Source organism: Centroberyx affinis, unplaced genomic scaffold, assembly GCF_046629955.1.
Source record: "Centroberyx affinis isolate AG114_WGS23_722 - 3 ecotype Tasmania unplaced genomic scaffold, CSIRO-AGI_Caff_v1 ptg000301l_1, whole genome shotgun sequence".
In the NCBI taxonomy this organism is placed as follows: Eukaryota; Metazoa; Chordata; class Actinopteri; order Beryciformes; family Berycidae; genus Centroberyx; species Centroberyx affinis.
In genome coordinates this window covers 132,165-148,968 of record NW_027278979.1, presented here as the reverse complement: position 1 = coordinate 148,968, position 16,804 = coordinate 132,165, and the positions used below count along the sequence as shown (strand labels likewise).

General features: G+C 41.5%; 1 protein-coding gene across 1 annotated transcript; it reads left to right on the top strand.

Moving 5' to 3' along the window:
• Window positions 1-684: 684 nt before the first annotated feature.
• Window positions 685-16,259, top strand: LOC139640875 (AP-3 complex subunit beta-2-like; the record flags this gene model as incomplete). Its single annotated transcript, XM_071515064.1, has 11 exons — window positions 685-815; window positions 4,619-4,733; window positions 5,877-6,072; window positions 7,114-7,291; window positions 7,594-7,681; window positions 8,856-8,965; window positions 11,284-11,512; window positions 12,237-12,321; window positions 12,852-12,949; window positions 14,906-15,044; window positions 16,109-16,259. Coding segments are annotated over 11 exons (1,520 nt in total), but the record flags the coding sequence as incomplete, so codon positions are not given.
• Between the last annotated feature and the right edge of the window lie 545 nt (window positions 16,260-16,804).

The window sequence follows — 16,804 nt, the reverse complement described above, 5'->3', positions numbered from 1 at the left end:
AAGACTATGATCTTCAACCATGAAAGGATTATGTGACAATATCAAGAATTGGAGACACCATTTCTCACATGATTAGGTTACCAAACAGTTAAGTTTAGACTTTGGTTAAGGTTAGGGTTAAGTTTAGGTTTAGGTAACCAACATTTTGGTGAAGTGTAGCACCTTTACGAAATGTCTAAGTTTAAATTGAAAACATGTTAAGATAAATAATGAAATTGTTTCAGTGTTTAAGGTAATTGTAACTACATACTGTAAATTGTCTGCTAGCTAGTTTGCTAACTGTTTCATGCAAAGTGTGCAGGATGTTAATATTTTGCTAAGAAATTCTAAGTTTGCAAGTTGATTTATGAGTAGAGCTTTCAGTGTGTGGATCTGTTTTGATAGTTATGTCAAATTGTTGAATGATAAACTCAGTTGGCCATGGTGATCATGGCTTGCAGTTTATGACTCATTATGCTTTGTTGTACACAAACCAGGTAACTTTTAAGTGACATTATTACTTATTAATCAATGTATTTTCTGAGTGTGTGTGAAATAAGCAGCTTAACACGACTTGCCACTCACTCTGAACCTGTCAGTGTCACTGTCAGTCTTCTTCCTTGCCCTCTCTGCTGCTCTTACCTCTGTGTATCCTTGCGTGTTTTCCATCCGTTGCTGATCGTTGCGTGCTCTGTGTATTTACAGATCGAGACCACTTCCAGTTGGGTTCGCTGTCCCATCTGCTAAATGCCAAGGCCGGGGGCTACCAGGAGCTGCCTGACTGGCCTGAAGCCGCCCCAGACCCCTCCGTGCGCAACGTGGAGGTGAAGGAGTCTGTGCGTGCAGTGGGAACAGTAACATTCAGAGACAGGGGGGCCCTCTGGGTTCTCCAGGGGGCCCCGAAGGTGGAGGGGAGTGAGGGTGGCTCCTGCCCCAGGGCGGTGCCTCAGAGAGGGTGTGCAAAGTCACCAGGGCATCACATCCGATTTAACCTCGGCTCCAATATAACACTGACTCCTCTTTCACTAGCCATCTGTCATTCACTTACTGCTCATCAGCATAACTGCTCATCGGTAACACACATCCCTTTTGGCCTCCATCGACTTCCAAAGGGATGCTGCTTAACACTCACAAAGGAGAAAAGGGGATTATTGCCTCAACAGTGACAGGTCAGGCATCACCAGACAGCCTCTATCTGGAAGCTCCTTGTTCACTAGACACCAGGACCCAGTCAGTGGTCTCTACCTCTTCGCCCTCTCTGCTGCACTTGCATCTGTTTGGCAGCAGCCCCCCCCCCTTCCTTCTCACCGTTGTTTGAGCCAATAGCACATGCGATGCAGGAGGGAACAGAAAGGGAAGCAACAGGCAAACTTCCTGTTATACAATTTAATATTAATACCAACATGCTGTGCTCTCTGTAAACAGCTTCCCCCTGTAGTCTCTGCTAGGGTTTGACCGATATGGGTTTTTCAAGGCTGTTGTTGTTTGCATTGCAGCAGCCAATAGACATATTTTATGCTAATTTTCAATATCTTTAAATTTGGCAATTGTCATGCCCCATAATGTCAACTATTCAGTGTTTCCCCCAGAATTTTAATCTTGGCAGGATGGGAAAACCTCTGAAACCTTCATGTGACACAAAATACTGAAACGCAGACAAATGAAATTCTTTAGGTGGGTTAGCAGCAGGGTCACCCATGGCAGAGAAACTTTGGGACAGATTAGGCCTATAAATGGAGAATTAATTTACTAAAAGCCTTAAAAAATATAATACATAAAATATCTAAAGAAAATAATTTCACTGCAGGTTTTACAGACTGTTTTTATGCAGCTGTGGTCAAAGAAGAACCTCCACTGTATCGGAGGTGGGCGATATTGACTCACCAATATCCAATATTACAGTTACAATCTATAGAACTGTAGATGAGCAAACATACTTTCTATGTGGTTTTTTCCAAAATGCTCAGAGTTTACATTCTCCTTTTAGTGCATCCCAAAACACAAACTCACCGAATTCCCTCCTCTTCTCCATCCCCATCACTCCATGTGCCATCGGTTCATAATCAATGATACACTGTAAACGAAAGACACAAAATCAAAACTTGAGTATCTCGCCTCCCTCGTCCAAATCAAGAGAACTCTCCAAAACCAACCTCTTGATTTGCATTTCAGGAGAGACCTCAAGGCTTGATTCTGTTGTCACATTTGTTTTGTTATTTTGATTACTCACTGACCTACATGTTGTTCCATACCCAGTGCTAACTTGTCATATATTTGTGATGCAGATTCCAAGATGAGGCCACAGATCTCGATTTAACACAAATATTTTTTTTTATTATGATTTGAATTGGGATCCAGCGGGAGACGGGGTCTTTAAGTGGCAATTTGGTTGCACAAAACCCCACTGGTCGTTGTCACACTGAGGAAAACAACACAGTAGCACATCACATTACATCCGCTCTTGGTAATTCCCTGGAGTGTTGTGGCTGTAAGCTGGAAGGGTTAGTGGATATTTTGAAGCCTCGGCCTCTCTGACAGCCTCTCCCTCTGCACAACATGCATCTCCACAGCAAGAAGAAGTCATAACCACCGGTGAGGGGCGGATCGGCTTGCTAGGAGACTGGCGAGAGGTGCCCCCCCCCCCCCCGCCCCTGCTGCTTGGGAGTGCAGTGGTGTTTGTTTTGATGCCTGCCCTCTCTCTCTCTCTCTCTCTCTCTCTCTCTCTCTCTCTCTCTCTCTCTCTCTCTCTCTCTCTCTCTCTCTCTCTCTTTCTCACTCTGGTTGTCACAATGTGTTTATTGATGGCGCTGAAGTTGACAGGAAAAGATTAGCTTTTGCTCCTCTCAGCTGAATCCCCAGTCAACACAGATTAGCAGAGGACAAGTGTGAAATACACTGCAGTCTAATGCCTTTCAAGCTGTTTTCAGGGTTGTGTCCTTTGCTCATGGGCAGAGTGGAAGGAGATTTAACTAATAGGGAGCTGAATCTGCAAGCTGTTATTCACTGAGCGGCATCAGGAGTCAGACAAGTTCCTTAACTGAGAATAAGTGAATATCCCACTGGAGGGTTGCAGGAATAGAATAAGAGTAAACAGTTGATACCTGAAGCTAAAAGAGAAGTTTGATATAAAGTGTTAAGTTCTCATGAAGTGAAACTGAAATGAGTCATTGGGATTAGAAAGCTGCTTCGTTAGGTGGCCAGTGATCAGTGCTGTTTCCTCATGTGCACCTAATTGGTCTCACATGAAATTTGTGATACGGTTTGTGAGTGTATCACAAATGTGTGTGTGTGTGTGTGTGTGTGTGTGATACTGAGTGACACGCATGGCTTTCTCTCAGATTTCCGCCTTATTGCACAACAGATATCGTTCTCCTTTTCCACCTGTTTCGCTCTCCATTCTACTCATTTAGTTCATTTTAATTCATGCTATCGGCAAACATAACATCATGCTTCGTTATTGATAAAGACATTCATATTGAATGTGTTGTCATGTATTGGATCGACCAATTAGTAAGTAGAGAATGTTAATCATAACTTTTTTTTTTTAATTTCTGCAGTATTTGAGTAGTTATATTGGAGTATGTCTTGATTTCACTTACAGAAAATAGAGTAAGCATTTAATTTGTTATTTTTTGTGTAAAATTATGACTATATGCTGTGATGCAAAATCTGAATTTGGTATTGGTAGTATTTTGTCTCTGATGTCCAAAACTGTTCTCACACATCTGCTGAAGTCCAACTTAGAAACCTTCCTGTGCCTTTTATCTCTTGCTTCTCCTGACGTCTTCTGAAACTCTCCTCCTTTCTCCTCATCTCACCTCCATCCCAATTCTTTTTCTTTTCCACGTCTGCCAGGTTATTACGCTGCTCGAAAGAGTCACAACATTAACGAGTGTGAGTCAGTTAGTGGCAAAGATCCCACCTCCTTGAGCCTCAACCCATATAGCGCCAAAACCCCAAGTGCTTTTTGACACCCCGCCTAACGTAGTTGCTGTTCTGTGCTTAGCTCAGCCAAAGCTCCCCGACACGCGGCACCCTCTTCCTCGGTCTCTACCATTAAAGAAGTGATTCTTTTAGAGGGATGTGTGTTCCTCCCACGCGTCGACATGCATTAGGATCCTTGTGGATTTTAAATGGGTTGGGAAAATGACCACACTTGCAGGCTGACTGCGCTGGTTAATGAGTCTGGTCGCAGAAAGCTAAGAGACAGATGGCTTCCTCTGTTGTACTTCTGTGTGCAAGTGTGGGAGGAAAAGTCGCCACTCCTGAAAGACATCACTTCTCTTAATGGAACTGCTCCCTGTATACAAAGAAAACCATTTCTGCAACTGGTCATGAAGGCATCACCTGGTGCTACCAAAAAAACACAAAAACACCATACAAGCATTAGCATCGGTTATACAGAGATGCACCGAATTCCCTCTCTGACTGTAAGATCTGACCACAGATCTGCGGACAGGGACGGCTGGCTTCATTTGGCTGCATCACGCCCAGGCAGAGGCTTTCATGGCCACGCTACCGTAATCTGCCCACGTCTCTGCTTCTGTCCGAAGGGTTTTTTTTCGTTTCGTTTGGTCATCAGTCAGCGCTGACGGCTTGAACTCTTGAACTCTTCTTCTTCTTCCTCTTCCTCTGCCAGGTGCCTGAATGGACCAAATGCAGCAGCCGCGAGAAGAGGAAGGAGAAGAAAGTGGAGAAGCCGTTCTACTCCGACTCGGAGGGCGAGTCCGGGCCGACGGAGTCAGCTGACAGTGGTAACTAGGGAGGCTGCTGCTGGCGCTGTCGCCGGCCATCTTGGCACCACCGCGTCCAGAAACACTGTTTTATACAATGAAGAGAGTCCGGCAGATGTGTGTGTGTGTGTGTGTGAGAGGTGGAGACACAACTCCTGTATCTTGGACTAGAGTTGTGGGACTGATTATTACTGACTTGAACCCCAGTTATCCCCATTGACATACCTGCCTTCACCCAATCACCTTTCCTTTAACATCCAAGCTAGGTTTCTACATAGGCATCAGGGTTGGGGTCAATTCATGATGAACTCATCAATTCCAATTCAACTGAGGAATTGGAATTGGAATTTGAAAAAAACATATAGGAAACAGAATTGGAATTGAATTAGAATTTCAGGAAGTTTAATTAATTCTGTGAAATTCCATGTTTTTTTGTTTTTTTCTTACCACATAACACACATAGTGTCATATATTATCAATACTGAATGTCATAAAATGTTACAGGAACCTTTCAGGTGGTATCTGATGCATAATGTAATCGTAATACATCCATTATGATTTAACATATTTGATTTGTTTAACTCTCTTTTATTTGATTCATAATGTGTAGCAAGTCAAGATAACCTCTCTTTGAAGTGGAATTTCATGGAATTTAATGGATTTAAATTCTGTTTCTTGTCATTCCAATTCAATTCCAGTTCTGTTTCCTTAGAGCTGGGAAACTAGAGCAATTCCAACTCCAGGAACTGAATTGGAATTTACCATGGATTCTGAATTCAGCTCATGAATGGCCCCGACCCTGATAGGCACTCACTATAAAAAACAAAAGGGATACTTTCGTTAGATCCTGTGGACATGTCATGCCATAGTTTGGATGATTTGAGACTTGCTTGACAGATCGAGATACTACTTTAGACTTGACTTTGACTTGTATTCCAGTGACTTGAAGCTTGACCCTTTTTAATGAGGACTTGAACTTGAACATTATGACTTTTGGCTTATTTATGATTCAAGCAGGAGTTGTTTGGTCCCAGCTCTGGTGTGATTGCATATGTGCATCCGTGTGTGTGTGTATGTATCCGTCTTTGGGCATGGAGTATATGTGTGTGTTGGCTTGAGTGACCCTCTGACCCCTGACCTTTCCCTCCCCGACCCCAGAGTCAGACTCTGCCAGCGGTTCGGAGAGCCGCAGCGCCAGCGTCAGCGAGGAGAGCGGGTCGGGATCGGAGAGCGAAGAGAGTGAGGAGGGTTCCGAGTCCGAGGATGAGGAGGAAGAGGAGGAGGAGAAGGAGAAGGAGAAGGAGAAGGAGAAGAAGAAGAAAAAGAAAGAATTAAAGAAGCCAGTGCAGGAAAGTGAAAGGTAGCACATGTTTCTGTTTTTTTAATCTATCATGGTTTTGGACTGTTGTTATAATAGGAGTACATGTGGTTCCAGAGATAGGAGCTTTAACCACAGGTCTTGATATCAAGCTAATATTAGATTAACAACATGCCATTTTGTCCATAATTATGTCAAATACCAGATTTGGGTCACAGTTTTAATTGCTTGAGACTTGACTTGATGCATGAAGAGAGAATACTTGAGACTTGACTTGACTTGACTTGGGTTCTGGTGACTTGGGACTTGACTTTGACTTGTACTTTGATGACTTGAAAAGGTTTCTAAAGTCTCAAAAAAGATCTTGTGTTTGTGTAAATGACTTTATGAGAAAGTTATGAGATTTATTCCACCAGGCGACTGAATTTAAATTCTGTTTTCTGAATTTGTATGGAATGATTGAATTTATTAAAGTTGAAACTGATTATAGAAATCAAACTCATGATGCTCTTACCAAGTTTTTATCCTACTAAAACCATATTGCATTGAAAAGTCCTAGATATTTAGTTTTCTTAAAGATATTAAATTGATACAGGACTCTTGATTTGTTCAGACTTGACTTGCTGTTCTACATTTAGACTTGAGACATAACATTAATTACATGGACTTGACTTGGACTTCACTTGGTGTTTTACATTTAGACTTGAGACTTGTGCCTCCAGACTTGAGACTAACTTGGGACTAAAGTTGACCGCACCATGTGTATTTGACACATGGCAATACCCTGAGCTACAAAGGACCATATTGACATTGATTTGAATATGTGAACCAGGCTTTGGGTTCAATCACAGCTTAATTTTAGATTCTCCTCAACCAAATGTCTTGGATTTTAAACATGCTTGCTCGTCACATTAAAGGTCCGGGTTGAGGTCCACTTTGTCCCTCATGCAGTTTTTTTCACAGATCCAATGTGGCTTGATGGATGCTGCTATTTTCTTGGCTGTAAACATAAGAGTAGAATCCATCCGATCCATCGTAGAATTTGTTCTTGGGACGTTTTTTGACCTTTGCGTTCCTTCCCAGCGAGCAGAGCAGCGAAGAGGAGGAGAGGAAGATCAAGAGGAAGAGCAAACAGCGGAAGAGCGAGTCCGAGTCTGAATCTGAGGAGGAGGATGAGGAGGAGAGCGAGTCTGAGAGCAGCCAATCAGAGGCAGAATCTGAGGACTCGGAGTCGGAGGCAGAAGTCAAAAAGAAAAAGAAGGTATCGATACTGAATGTATTCTACAGAAAGCACATCTACACTGTAATATACAGAAACAGACAATACCTCCCTTTTTTGCATGTGGATTCTATGTTTCACCTACTGATAGTGAGTTTTGCATAAAAATGTCCTTCTAAAGTGTTGAAAATAAAATCTAAAACTGCATTCAATTCCTTGATTTATTAAATTTAGAGTATTATTGTACAATGAAACAATTTGAGATTGAGTCTTAAAAACACTTGTACGCCCTAACATGTAAATCAGTATCTATTAATATTAATATTTATTTTATCCTTTCCCAGACAACTGTATCTAAACCTCCTTCCAAGCCTGCCAAAAAAGAGAGCAAGAACGAGAAGAAAGAAATGTCTCTCCTTGACCTGGATGATTGTAAGTTATTTCACCCCTGTGTTAACATCGCTGCTCTGGAAGATACATGTACTGAATAAGACTCTTAATTAACTGGTGGTTCCATCCATGCAAGTTGATTGGTCAAGGACGTTTCCAACCATGTGATTATTCCCATAAATCATGGCTAGATTGATTGGTTACTATGCCAACACTTCTGGTAACCAGGGAGATAGATAGGTTCTGAAAGCCATAATACCAGCAAGTGTGTCCTTCACTGTGATTATGGTGATATCCGTCTAAAACACATTCATACACATAATTATGGTAAAGAGTACCCACTTGGGTATTATTGCTATAATAATGTCTTCTCTGTAGGAGATAATATATGGATAGTACTCAAGCTCTCCTCTATGGAAGAGAACACATAATAGTATTTTGGAGGATATTCTTAGCTGCACCTCACTGCCTTACTGTTATACTTTTCTTTTTTTTTAGCAATTATTTATTGAATTTTTATAAAGAAGAGCAGCATAATGGAACATGTCATTACATTGAGAGTCAGTAGAGGTTAAAAAATTGTGAATGTTTGAATACGATAAATGAATACAGTGAGAAAGAGTGTAAGGAATACATAACTAAAAATTTGAGGATAAAAAGATAAACACAAAAAGCAAACAATAGAAAAAAGTAATCAGAACATACGATGCAAATACACACACACACACACGCACACACACACGCGCACACACACACACACACACACACACACACACACAAAGACACAAGACACCCAGACAGAGTTTGAAATAATTTATAGCATCGGCCCAATTGTCTATAGTGTTTCTGTGAGCATTATTGACTTGAGCAGTGGACCGCTCAAGGCCAAATATGTCCATAAATATAACTGTCATACTTATAAGTACATCAAAGAAAACCTTCTAGGGTATTATGACTTTTATACAATGGTTACAAATGCTTTTGTACTGTATAAAAAGTTTTCTTCAAGGTAGTCAATATTCGTAAAAATGAAAAACAGGAGAAAGAAAAATCAAGAACTGTTTCCCTGGTTCCCGCAAGAGTTGGTGTAGCAAATAAATTAGATTTTTTGTTAGGCGTAATTCATGGGAAATATCAGCATGGTGGAAACACATCTTTGCTGAAACGTCCTGATGCTTACAGACTAACGCTCCCTTCTCTCCTTCTCTCCTCCCAGTCGAACCCACTCCCTCTCCTCAAGTCACGCCCGTCAACACCTTCCTGTCCAACAGCCTCGTGACCGACCTGGAGGGCTTGTCTCTGACCGACACTGTTCTCGCCCCGGCGGTAAGTAACTCTCGCTTCTCTTGTCTTCCTGCTTAAGTCGAGTCAAGTGAAAACAACACCCGCCAAACTCAATGAGGACAAGGAAAAACTCCCACGAAAACCTCATTAGGAAAAAGAGTGGGAGCTTGGGAAGAGACTGACAGAGAGGGATGATAACTCTGATTGACACATTGAAATCGCCTGAAATGTAAGATTGCATTGATTTAAGTGACCAAGGTGCTCTTTCTTGACAGAAAGAAGTGCTGAAGAGTGCGACAAGACAAGTGTTGATATTATGTTTCATTTTTTCACGTTATTTTAACTCCAGAGTCTATTTTTCACCTAAATAGTTGGACAATACAAGTCAAATGAGTCCTTGCAGTAATAGAAACTTTATCCTGCATGTAATAATTTGCTTCTGAACATATTCAAACTTATTTTCTGAATCTTGTGTGCACCCAATTTATTAAAAACAATCAAACTATATTGCATTATAGTTTGCATAGTAACTGTAATTCATAACTGTTCGCAAAATTGCACATGTACATTTTCACAGATTGTTACCAATTTGTCATGGCCTTTACATGCATACAGCACTACAATAATCTGGTATATTGAGAGTCCCTCTGATCTGATACTGATATAATCCTGCACACACACACACACACACACACACACACACGCACGCACGCACGCACACACACACACACACGCCCTTTGCTTCCTTCTGTTCTGGAGCTTCGACCATCCCTGTTCTCATTAATGGCAAAGTCAAGTAAAGCATAATTAACTCTAACCATCTGCGGATGGCCCGTCTGAGGAGATCTTTGGCTGTGAATGCTTCCTAACACATGTACCAGTCAGATCCACTCCAGACAAATATATTCCCTTCAAAGATTATTCTCTTCAAAAGGAATGGAAATACTTAGCTCACCCTTCTTTGAAAAGAAAGAGATTGAATGCAGTCTGAAGATTGTTTTTCAGAGCAGACAGTCTACTCTGAGCCTCTTTCAGCCTCCCTGCTTAGTAAAAAAACCCCAAAACACTTAGACCCCCCATCTCCGTCCTAGAACTACACCTGCTGGTGGGACTTAATCCTACCAGCGGGTGTAAATCTTGTTTCAGAGATGGGAGGTCTTAACCACAATACCGACTCTTATAAATAGCCTCAGTAATACAGATAAATGCGTGTTACCTGCAGTGGTGGAAAGAATACTAGCATGTCCTATTCAAGTAGAAGTACTGCTACTTTGCTGATATTTTACTTAAATAGAAATAAAGAAAAAATAATTTTTGCACACCTAAAAGTCTTTGAGTGACAGGTGCATAGGACAAAAACAAAAAGGTATAGATACTGAGAAAGAAATGTAATCCTGGACACTGTCTACACTTGCATAATACTTTATTGTGTTGTTTTGGTCATAGGACCTTCATCAGGCAAACGCTTAAGTAGAAGTAAAATTACTGGTGTAAAAGTAAAAGTTGCTCATTTAAAATGTACTCAAAGTAAAATTTACTGAGTTACTTTTTAGAAAAGAGAACTTTGTTAGATGTGAACTTTTCCATGTGATTCTAAAAGGATGAGAGGACAGAGTTTAAACTAGATTCTTTTAACTGGAAAAATTGGAAAATACAGAATAAAATGCACGACTAAAGCCAGATTACTCTTCTCTTTTTTGCTGACTGACCGTTCACTGCTCCGCAATTTGTCAATTTGCGATTGTCCAGTTTCCGATTCTTATGGAGAGCCACAAAATTAATGGTTGTGATTTAAAATGTAATGTAATGTAGAGCTGCAACGATTAATCGATTAATCGATTAGTTGTCAACTATCAAATTAATCGCCAACTATTTTGATAATCGATTAATCGGTTTGAATAATTTTTTAAGAAAAATAAGTAAAAATTCTCTGATTCCAGCTTCTTAAATGTGAATATTTTCTGGTTTCTTTACTCCTCTATGACAGTAAACTGAATATCTTTGGGTTGTGGACAAAACAAGACATTTGAGGACGTCATCTTGGGCTTTGGGAAACATTTTTCACCATTTTCTGACATTTTATAGACCAAACAACTAATCGATTAATCGAGAAAATAATCGACAGATTAATCGACAATGAAAATAATCGTTAGTTGCGGCCCTAATGTAACGTATTGTAAAATACAATAACTAGAGAAAAAATAAAGGTAGAGTTTAAGTAAAAGTAAAATTACTGACTTTAAAGAAAACAAGTACACAAAAACCTACTTAATTGCAGTAACATGAGTACTAAATGTACTCAAGTTACTTAGTTGGTTACTACTACTTGGTTACTGACTGTCTCCCATCCTCTGCCCCAGACCATCGCTCCCTCCAGTGCGCTGAAGAGCTTCGAGCTGCTGCACCGCATCACAGGCGAGGGTCTGTCGGTGGAGTACTGCTTCAGCCGGCAGCCCTTCAGCCCCGACGCTCACATGGTGGCGGTGCAGATGCAGTTCACCAACAGCGCCGCCTCCGAGGCCAAGAACCTGCACATGGAGGACGCCAAGCTCCAGTCCGGGATGAGGGTCAAAGAGTTCCCAGAGATCGGTGGGTATTTTTGTGGCGTGGAGTCGCTCCACTGATTATTATTATTACAAAGTTGGAAGGAGATTATGTTTTCACCCCTGTCTGTTTGTCTGTTCGTTACCAACATATCTCGAAAAGTTACAGATTTGGTGGACAGATAGCCCATGGCCAAAGGATCAGTTAATTCGATTTTGGTGGTGATCCGGATCTGGGATTTCTACCATTAGATGATTATTGTTTTTTAGCCTTAGCTGTTATGCTGCGTTCATGTGTTTCGGTGGGAAAGTCCAACATCCAGGACTTACATGCTATTTAGTTGTAAAGTCAAACCGGAGGCTGCAGCATCGCAAGTTGGAGAATTTGGCAGAAGTTTGTGCTCAATCGAGCCCCTTCTAGTTATTATTATTATTATTATTATTATTGTTAGTAGTAGTAGTAGTAGTAGCTGTATAAAGGAAAAAAGTGCTTTTGTCAAGTATTCAAAACAGTAACAGAAACATGTGATATTCCACCTCTGGCAAGATTGGTTGGATTTGGTTGAATTTATATACTTGAGATATATAGTTTTCCCCATTGAGTAATTTGTAAAAACTGCTAGATTTTTCAGTGGCTTGCACAACAAATAATACATCATACAGCTGGCAGTGATCAATGTGGGCAGGTCACCCACGTTGATCTATGGATTTTAGGGGGCTTTATTGATTCATGTGTCAACACTTTTGTCTCATTTCTCTTGTGTTGACAGAGGTGCTGCCAGCAGGTGAGACGGCGACAGTCGTGATGGGCATCGATTTCTGTGATTCAACACAAGCAGCTAACTTCCAGCTGTGGTGAGATTGAGCTTCTGGTGTTTCCTAATGTAGAGTCTCCCTGTGTTTTATCACCTTCCAGTGCTCCTCATTAGCTCCTATGAGTCTGGAAATTATAATTATGATGGGTCATACTCTTGGGTGGAAATAACAGCAGAATTGATGCTGTACCAAAAGTATTTTTTCATGGGTCTATTGAATTTTTGAAATTTGATTTGCTCTGGTAAACTTGTTAGCATTGCATGTGTCTGCAGGCCAAGTTGAATATTATTACTCAACTCATAATTGCGATATTTTCGGCCTCACATGAAGACACTGTTTCCCCTCCCTTCTCTCATCCTGCCAGGCTGTATGCTGTGTGTACAATAGAAAGGAAAAACACAAGGCAATGCAACAATGTTCTGTCTATCTAGCAGAAAACATATATGCATTGAAATTAAGTTTAGGTCACATAAGTTATGAAATGAAGCAACCTGAAAAAAATCCCTGTCCTCTTCGAGAACAAATAAAGCACTAAAACAGGTTTTCTTTCATGTCTTGCTCATTTCCAGCACTCACTCCAGGAAATTCTTTGTGTCGATCCAACCACCGGTTGGAGAGCTGATGACGCCCGTCTTCATGACGGAGAACGAGTTTAAAAAGGAGCAAGGTGGGTAATAATAGGCTATAAACTATTTGTATTGGCTTTATAGTATTAACCATGAAACCACAGCCTAGAAACACTCAGCGTCATGGAATATAAAAGGTAAATATAAAATGAAATGCAATAGGTAATATAACTGTATAATGAACACATGTAAGCAAGTCTGTAAAAGAGGGAAGGGATTTTCATTTTTTTTTGTAATTTTAAAGCAGGCTGCCGACTGCAAAAGTGTAATTGTTAAGCAAATCAAAATAAAACATCATCTCGGAGTAAATGCTGCACCTGTTAGAAGTCATACAGTTTATTTACGCAGCGCTTGGTGCTAAATGTTTGACGCTTAAATTTGATCACATATTTTTTAATTGTATTGTTTTACTGTTGCCCAATTACACACACGACAGTTACAATCCATAGTCACATAACTAATCACGGAAACTGCATGATGTTTCTGCGTCTTCACTTCTTACTCCTTCCACTCTACTTCAATGGGAAACCTTGGTCGCCTTTCAAACTGTACGCTGTTAATTCCCTCTAGAACCACAACTAACACCAGGGCAGGAAACTAACGACTTTTGTCTACTGGCCACTTTGACTAATTTACCAGCCAAACAGAGCAAGACCTCTACTTTGGCTATAGCTGCCAAAGTGGCTGGTAGAGCAGACTAACTTGCCAGCCACAGACAACAGTTACCAGCAGTTTGGCTGGTGGCTGGTGTTACTTTCCCACCCTGACTAACACTGAGCAAGGTTTTCAGCTCTTAATCAACCCATAGTGTGTCTTTAAACATGTGTCATATCCACGGTTCTTCCCTCTTGGTACTGTTCCCAATAGAGACGCTTTTAAAGAATCTAGGTAAGTTGGCTTTGATAGATTTGTTGCTACCAGCTGTCTGTGTGCCACCTGCCTTTTAGCCGACCTCACACAAACCCCAGTCCCCTCTTCCCTCCCTCCTCTAACGCTTCGAGCTGACTCCTCCCCTCCTCCTCCTCTTCCTCTATCCTGCTGTCCCCTCCTGCCTTGGTAATAACTGACTGCATCTCCAGGTCTGTAGTTGGCAGACAGATTCACCTGAGCTAACCTGCATCTTAGAAGCCGCTCACACTCCACCAGGAATGACCTGCAATGCTCATCCACTGAGTCCACTAATGCTGATTCACTCTTCCTGTAATAACGGCAGGCTCAGAGCAGCACTACCTTGAGGCGATCATGTGCATCATCATTCACGCCATCTCTCTGTTATCCGGGCTTTCAAACCTCTGATAACCACTGACCATGTTGGTAGTCAAAGTGTTGCGATGCCTAAACGCACTCGTTTGTCCAAATGGGTTGTTGGATCAACTTCTACATGAAAGTATTAGTTACTGGAGAGAGAGAGAGAGAGAGAGAGAGAGAGAGAGAGAGAGAGAACTGTTTCGGTGCAAAATTTTGTCAGAGTTTCAAACGACACAGAAAACTCACGATGCGTTAGTGCACAAATTTGCCTCCTGTGTGCTCTTGTGTATTGACTGTATGAGAGAATTGAATCCCTCCACTACTACGTTCAGTGGGAAGCATCAGTACATTCCAGTTTCATTTTCATTAGCATTTTGTATTGTAATCATTGATGTATTGAGTATTACATCAAATCTTTTTCCCTAGAGGACCGTAGGAGATGCTTTTGGTGATGTAGAAATCACTGTAATGTTAAAGCATATATACAGTATCTGTATATAACTACATGTCTATAGCTTGTAGAGTTACTCAAGAATTAAATGGTAAATTTTCAAGAAATAATTGATTGTATTTCATGAATTTCTGTGATACAAAAACAGCAGAGTATATTGAATACTTACCAGTCATCGCACCAAGCTGATACGAGCAAACGCCCTGTTGTGAATTAATTATTGCTTGGCATTTTATCCTGCTGAGAGCAAATGTGGAGTGTTTCCAGTCTGACCGGTGTCGTGCTAACACTCCTCCAGGTCAGCTGATGGGTATGAATGAGATCTCGGAGAAGCTGACCCTGGGCGACAAGTGCCAGAATGAACACGCCATCGTCCAGAGGGTGACGGCCGCCGCCAACCTCAGCAGAGTTCCCTGCGGCTCGGATAAGGAATGCAGGTGAGAGGACGGAAGCGTGAGGGGATTTTGTTTGGGAAAAGCCAGGGAGAATCAGCTGTAAAAAAAAAATTGCCTTTGTCGGTGCTGATCATGATATGCAGGCATCCCTTGGGTCAATCAGTAACAAGATGCATCATTCCTCTGGTGTCTGAGATGTTACATTTGAGGTTAAAATAAGGATAACTGGATGTGTGTAGCAAGTTTCATGTCAATCGGACTTATTGTGTAGAAGTTATAGCCTTTCAGAGTTTGAAATTTTGACCTTTAATTATAGCGCCTCCATCAGGCCAATTAGTGTAATATTTTAAACACCGTCCAGGTTTCATCAAAATTGGACCAGTGGTGTAGCGCTTATGGCCTTGGTTTAAAATTTTGACCTTTAGCTGTAGTGCCCCATCAGGCCAATGAGTTCCAATAATGTTTTTAATCACCAGGACAGTGTCAAAATGCATCATCAACCAGTTTGAGTTACTTTTTTTTTACCTTTAATTATCGCATCCCCATCAGGCCAATCCGAGATGCATCATCCCTCAAAATCAGACCAGATTTCATTGCGTGGGGGACAACAACAGCCAGAGCTACAGTTAAATGGATTCGATAGCATAATGTAACATGACACTTTCATGCAAACCTCCTTACAGCAACATGAGGACATAGATGTTAAGTGTATGTGGCTCCAGTGGGAATCAAACCCCCAACCCTGCCATCCTTTACTCTTTGAGTTTTACAGAGCCACAGACTGAGGCTTTCAACATAATCCAAATATTGTCTCTCAACTTCTTTTTGCAGTTTGTGTTTGACACTTTATTACTTCATTCGTTAGTCCAGGCACAGGCAGGGGAATCCCAGTGAGACCATTAACATGCAAAATTATTCGTGAAGTCACCAGAATGCTGATGATGTTGATTGCACCCAAACGTTAATCGAATCTAAAACCTGATGACTGACAAACCTGTTCATCCTTTATTCTCTGGCTTCATCTTCACTTCCGAACTTTGCTGCCTTGATCTTTGCACTTTGACCTCCAGTCCTCCTGTCCCTCCTCCTGGTCTTCCTGTTCACAGGTTCGCCGGCAGGACGGTGACCAGCGGCAGCTTGGTGTTGGTCACCGTGGCGACCAAAGAGGAAGGCGCCGCTCAGCTGACAGTCAACTGTGAGAAAATGGTGATCGGCACGATGCTGGTGAAAGACATCCTCCTGGCTTTGACGCAGTGATGCGCCGCCGCCTGACCTTTGCCCTCTGATCCCCCCCGCCCCCCCCCCCCCCCCCCCCATCCCCCCCTCCACCCGGCTCTCTCGCGTATCTCGACACTCCCACAAAATGACGCTCATTACACCTGTAGCATTTCCTTTATTCTGTAAGCGGTGTCAGTGTGAGGAAATTTCCAGAATGTTTTGTTCTAGTTCATTTTTCTGTTTAGGAGCCCCACTTTTAGAAATGACTATTAGAAACAAATGACTCAACGCCATAGCTGTACACGATATTTATGACAATCAGACAAGACTTATGTTGGGCCTGTAATCGTTTAAAGGAGAATTCTGGCCACAGTGAATATTAAACCCATTTCCCTGTGGATTTTTGCATGCCGTTATCAGAAAAACACGTTGTCATGTGACTTATTTCTCTACCTCTAGAAGCCATTCACTTTCATTCAACTCCAACTGATATCAAAACCAAATTTTTGAGATGGCAAACTAAGTAATGTAATCCATAGAGATCTGTGTGTCTACAAGATTTTCACCAGGCCTCACCTAAATAA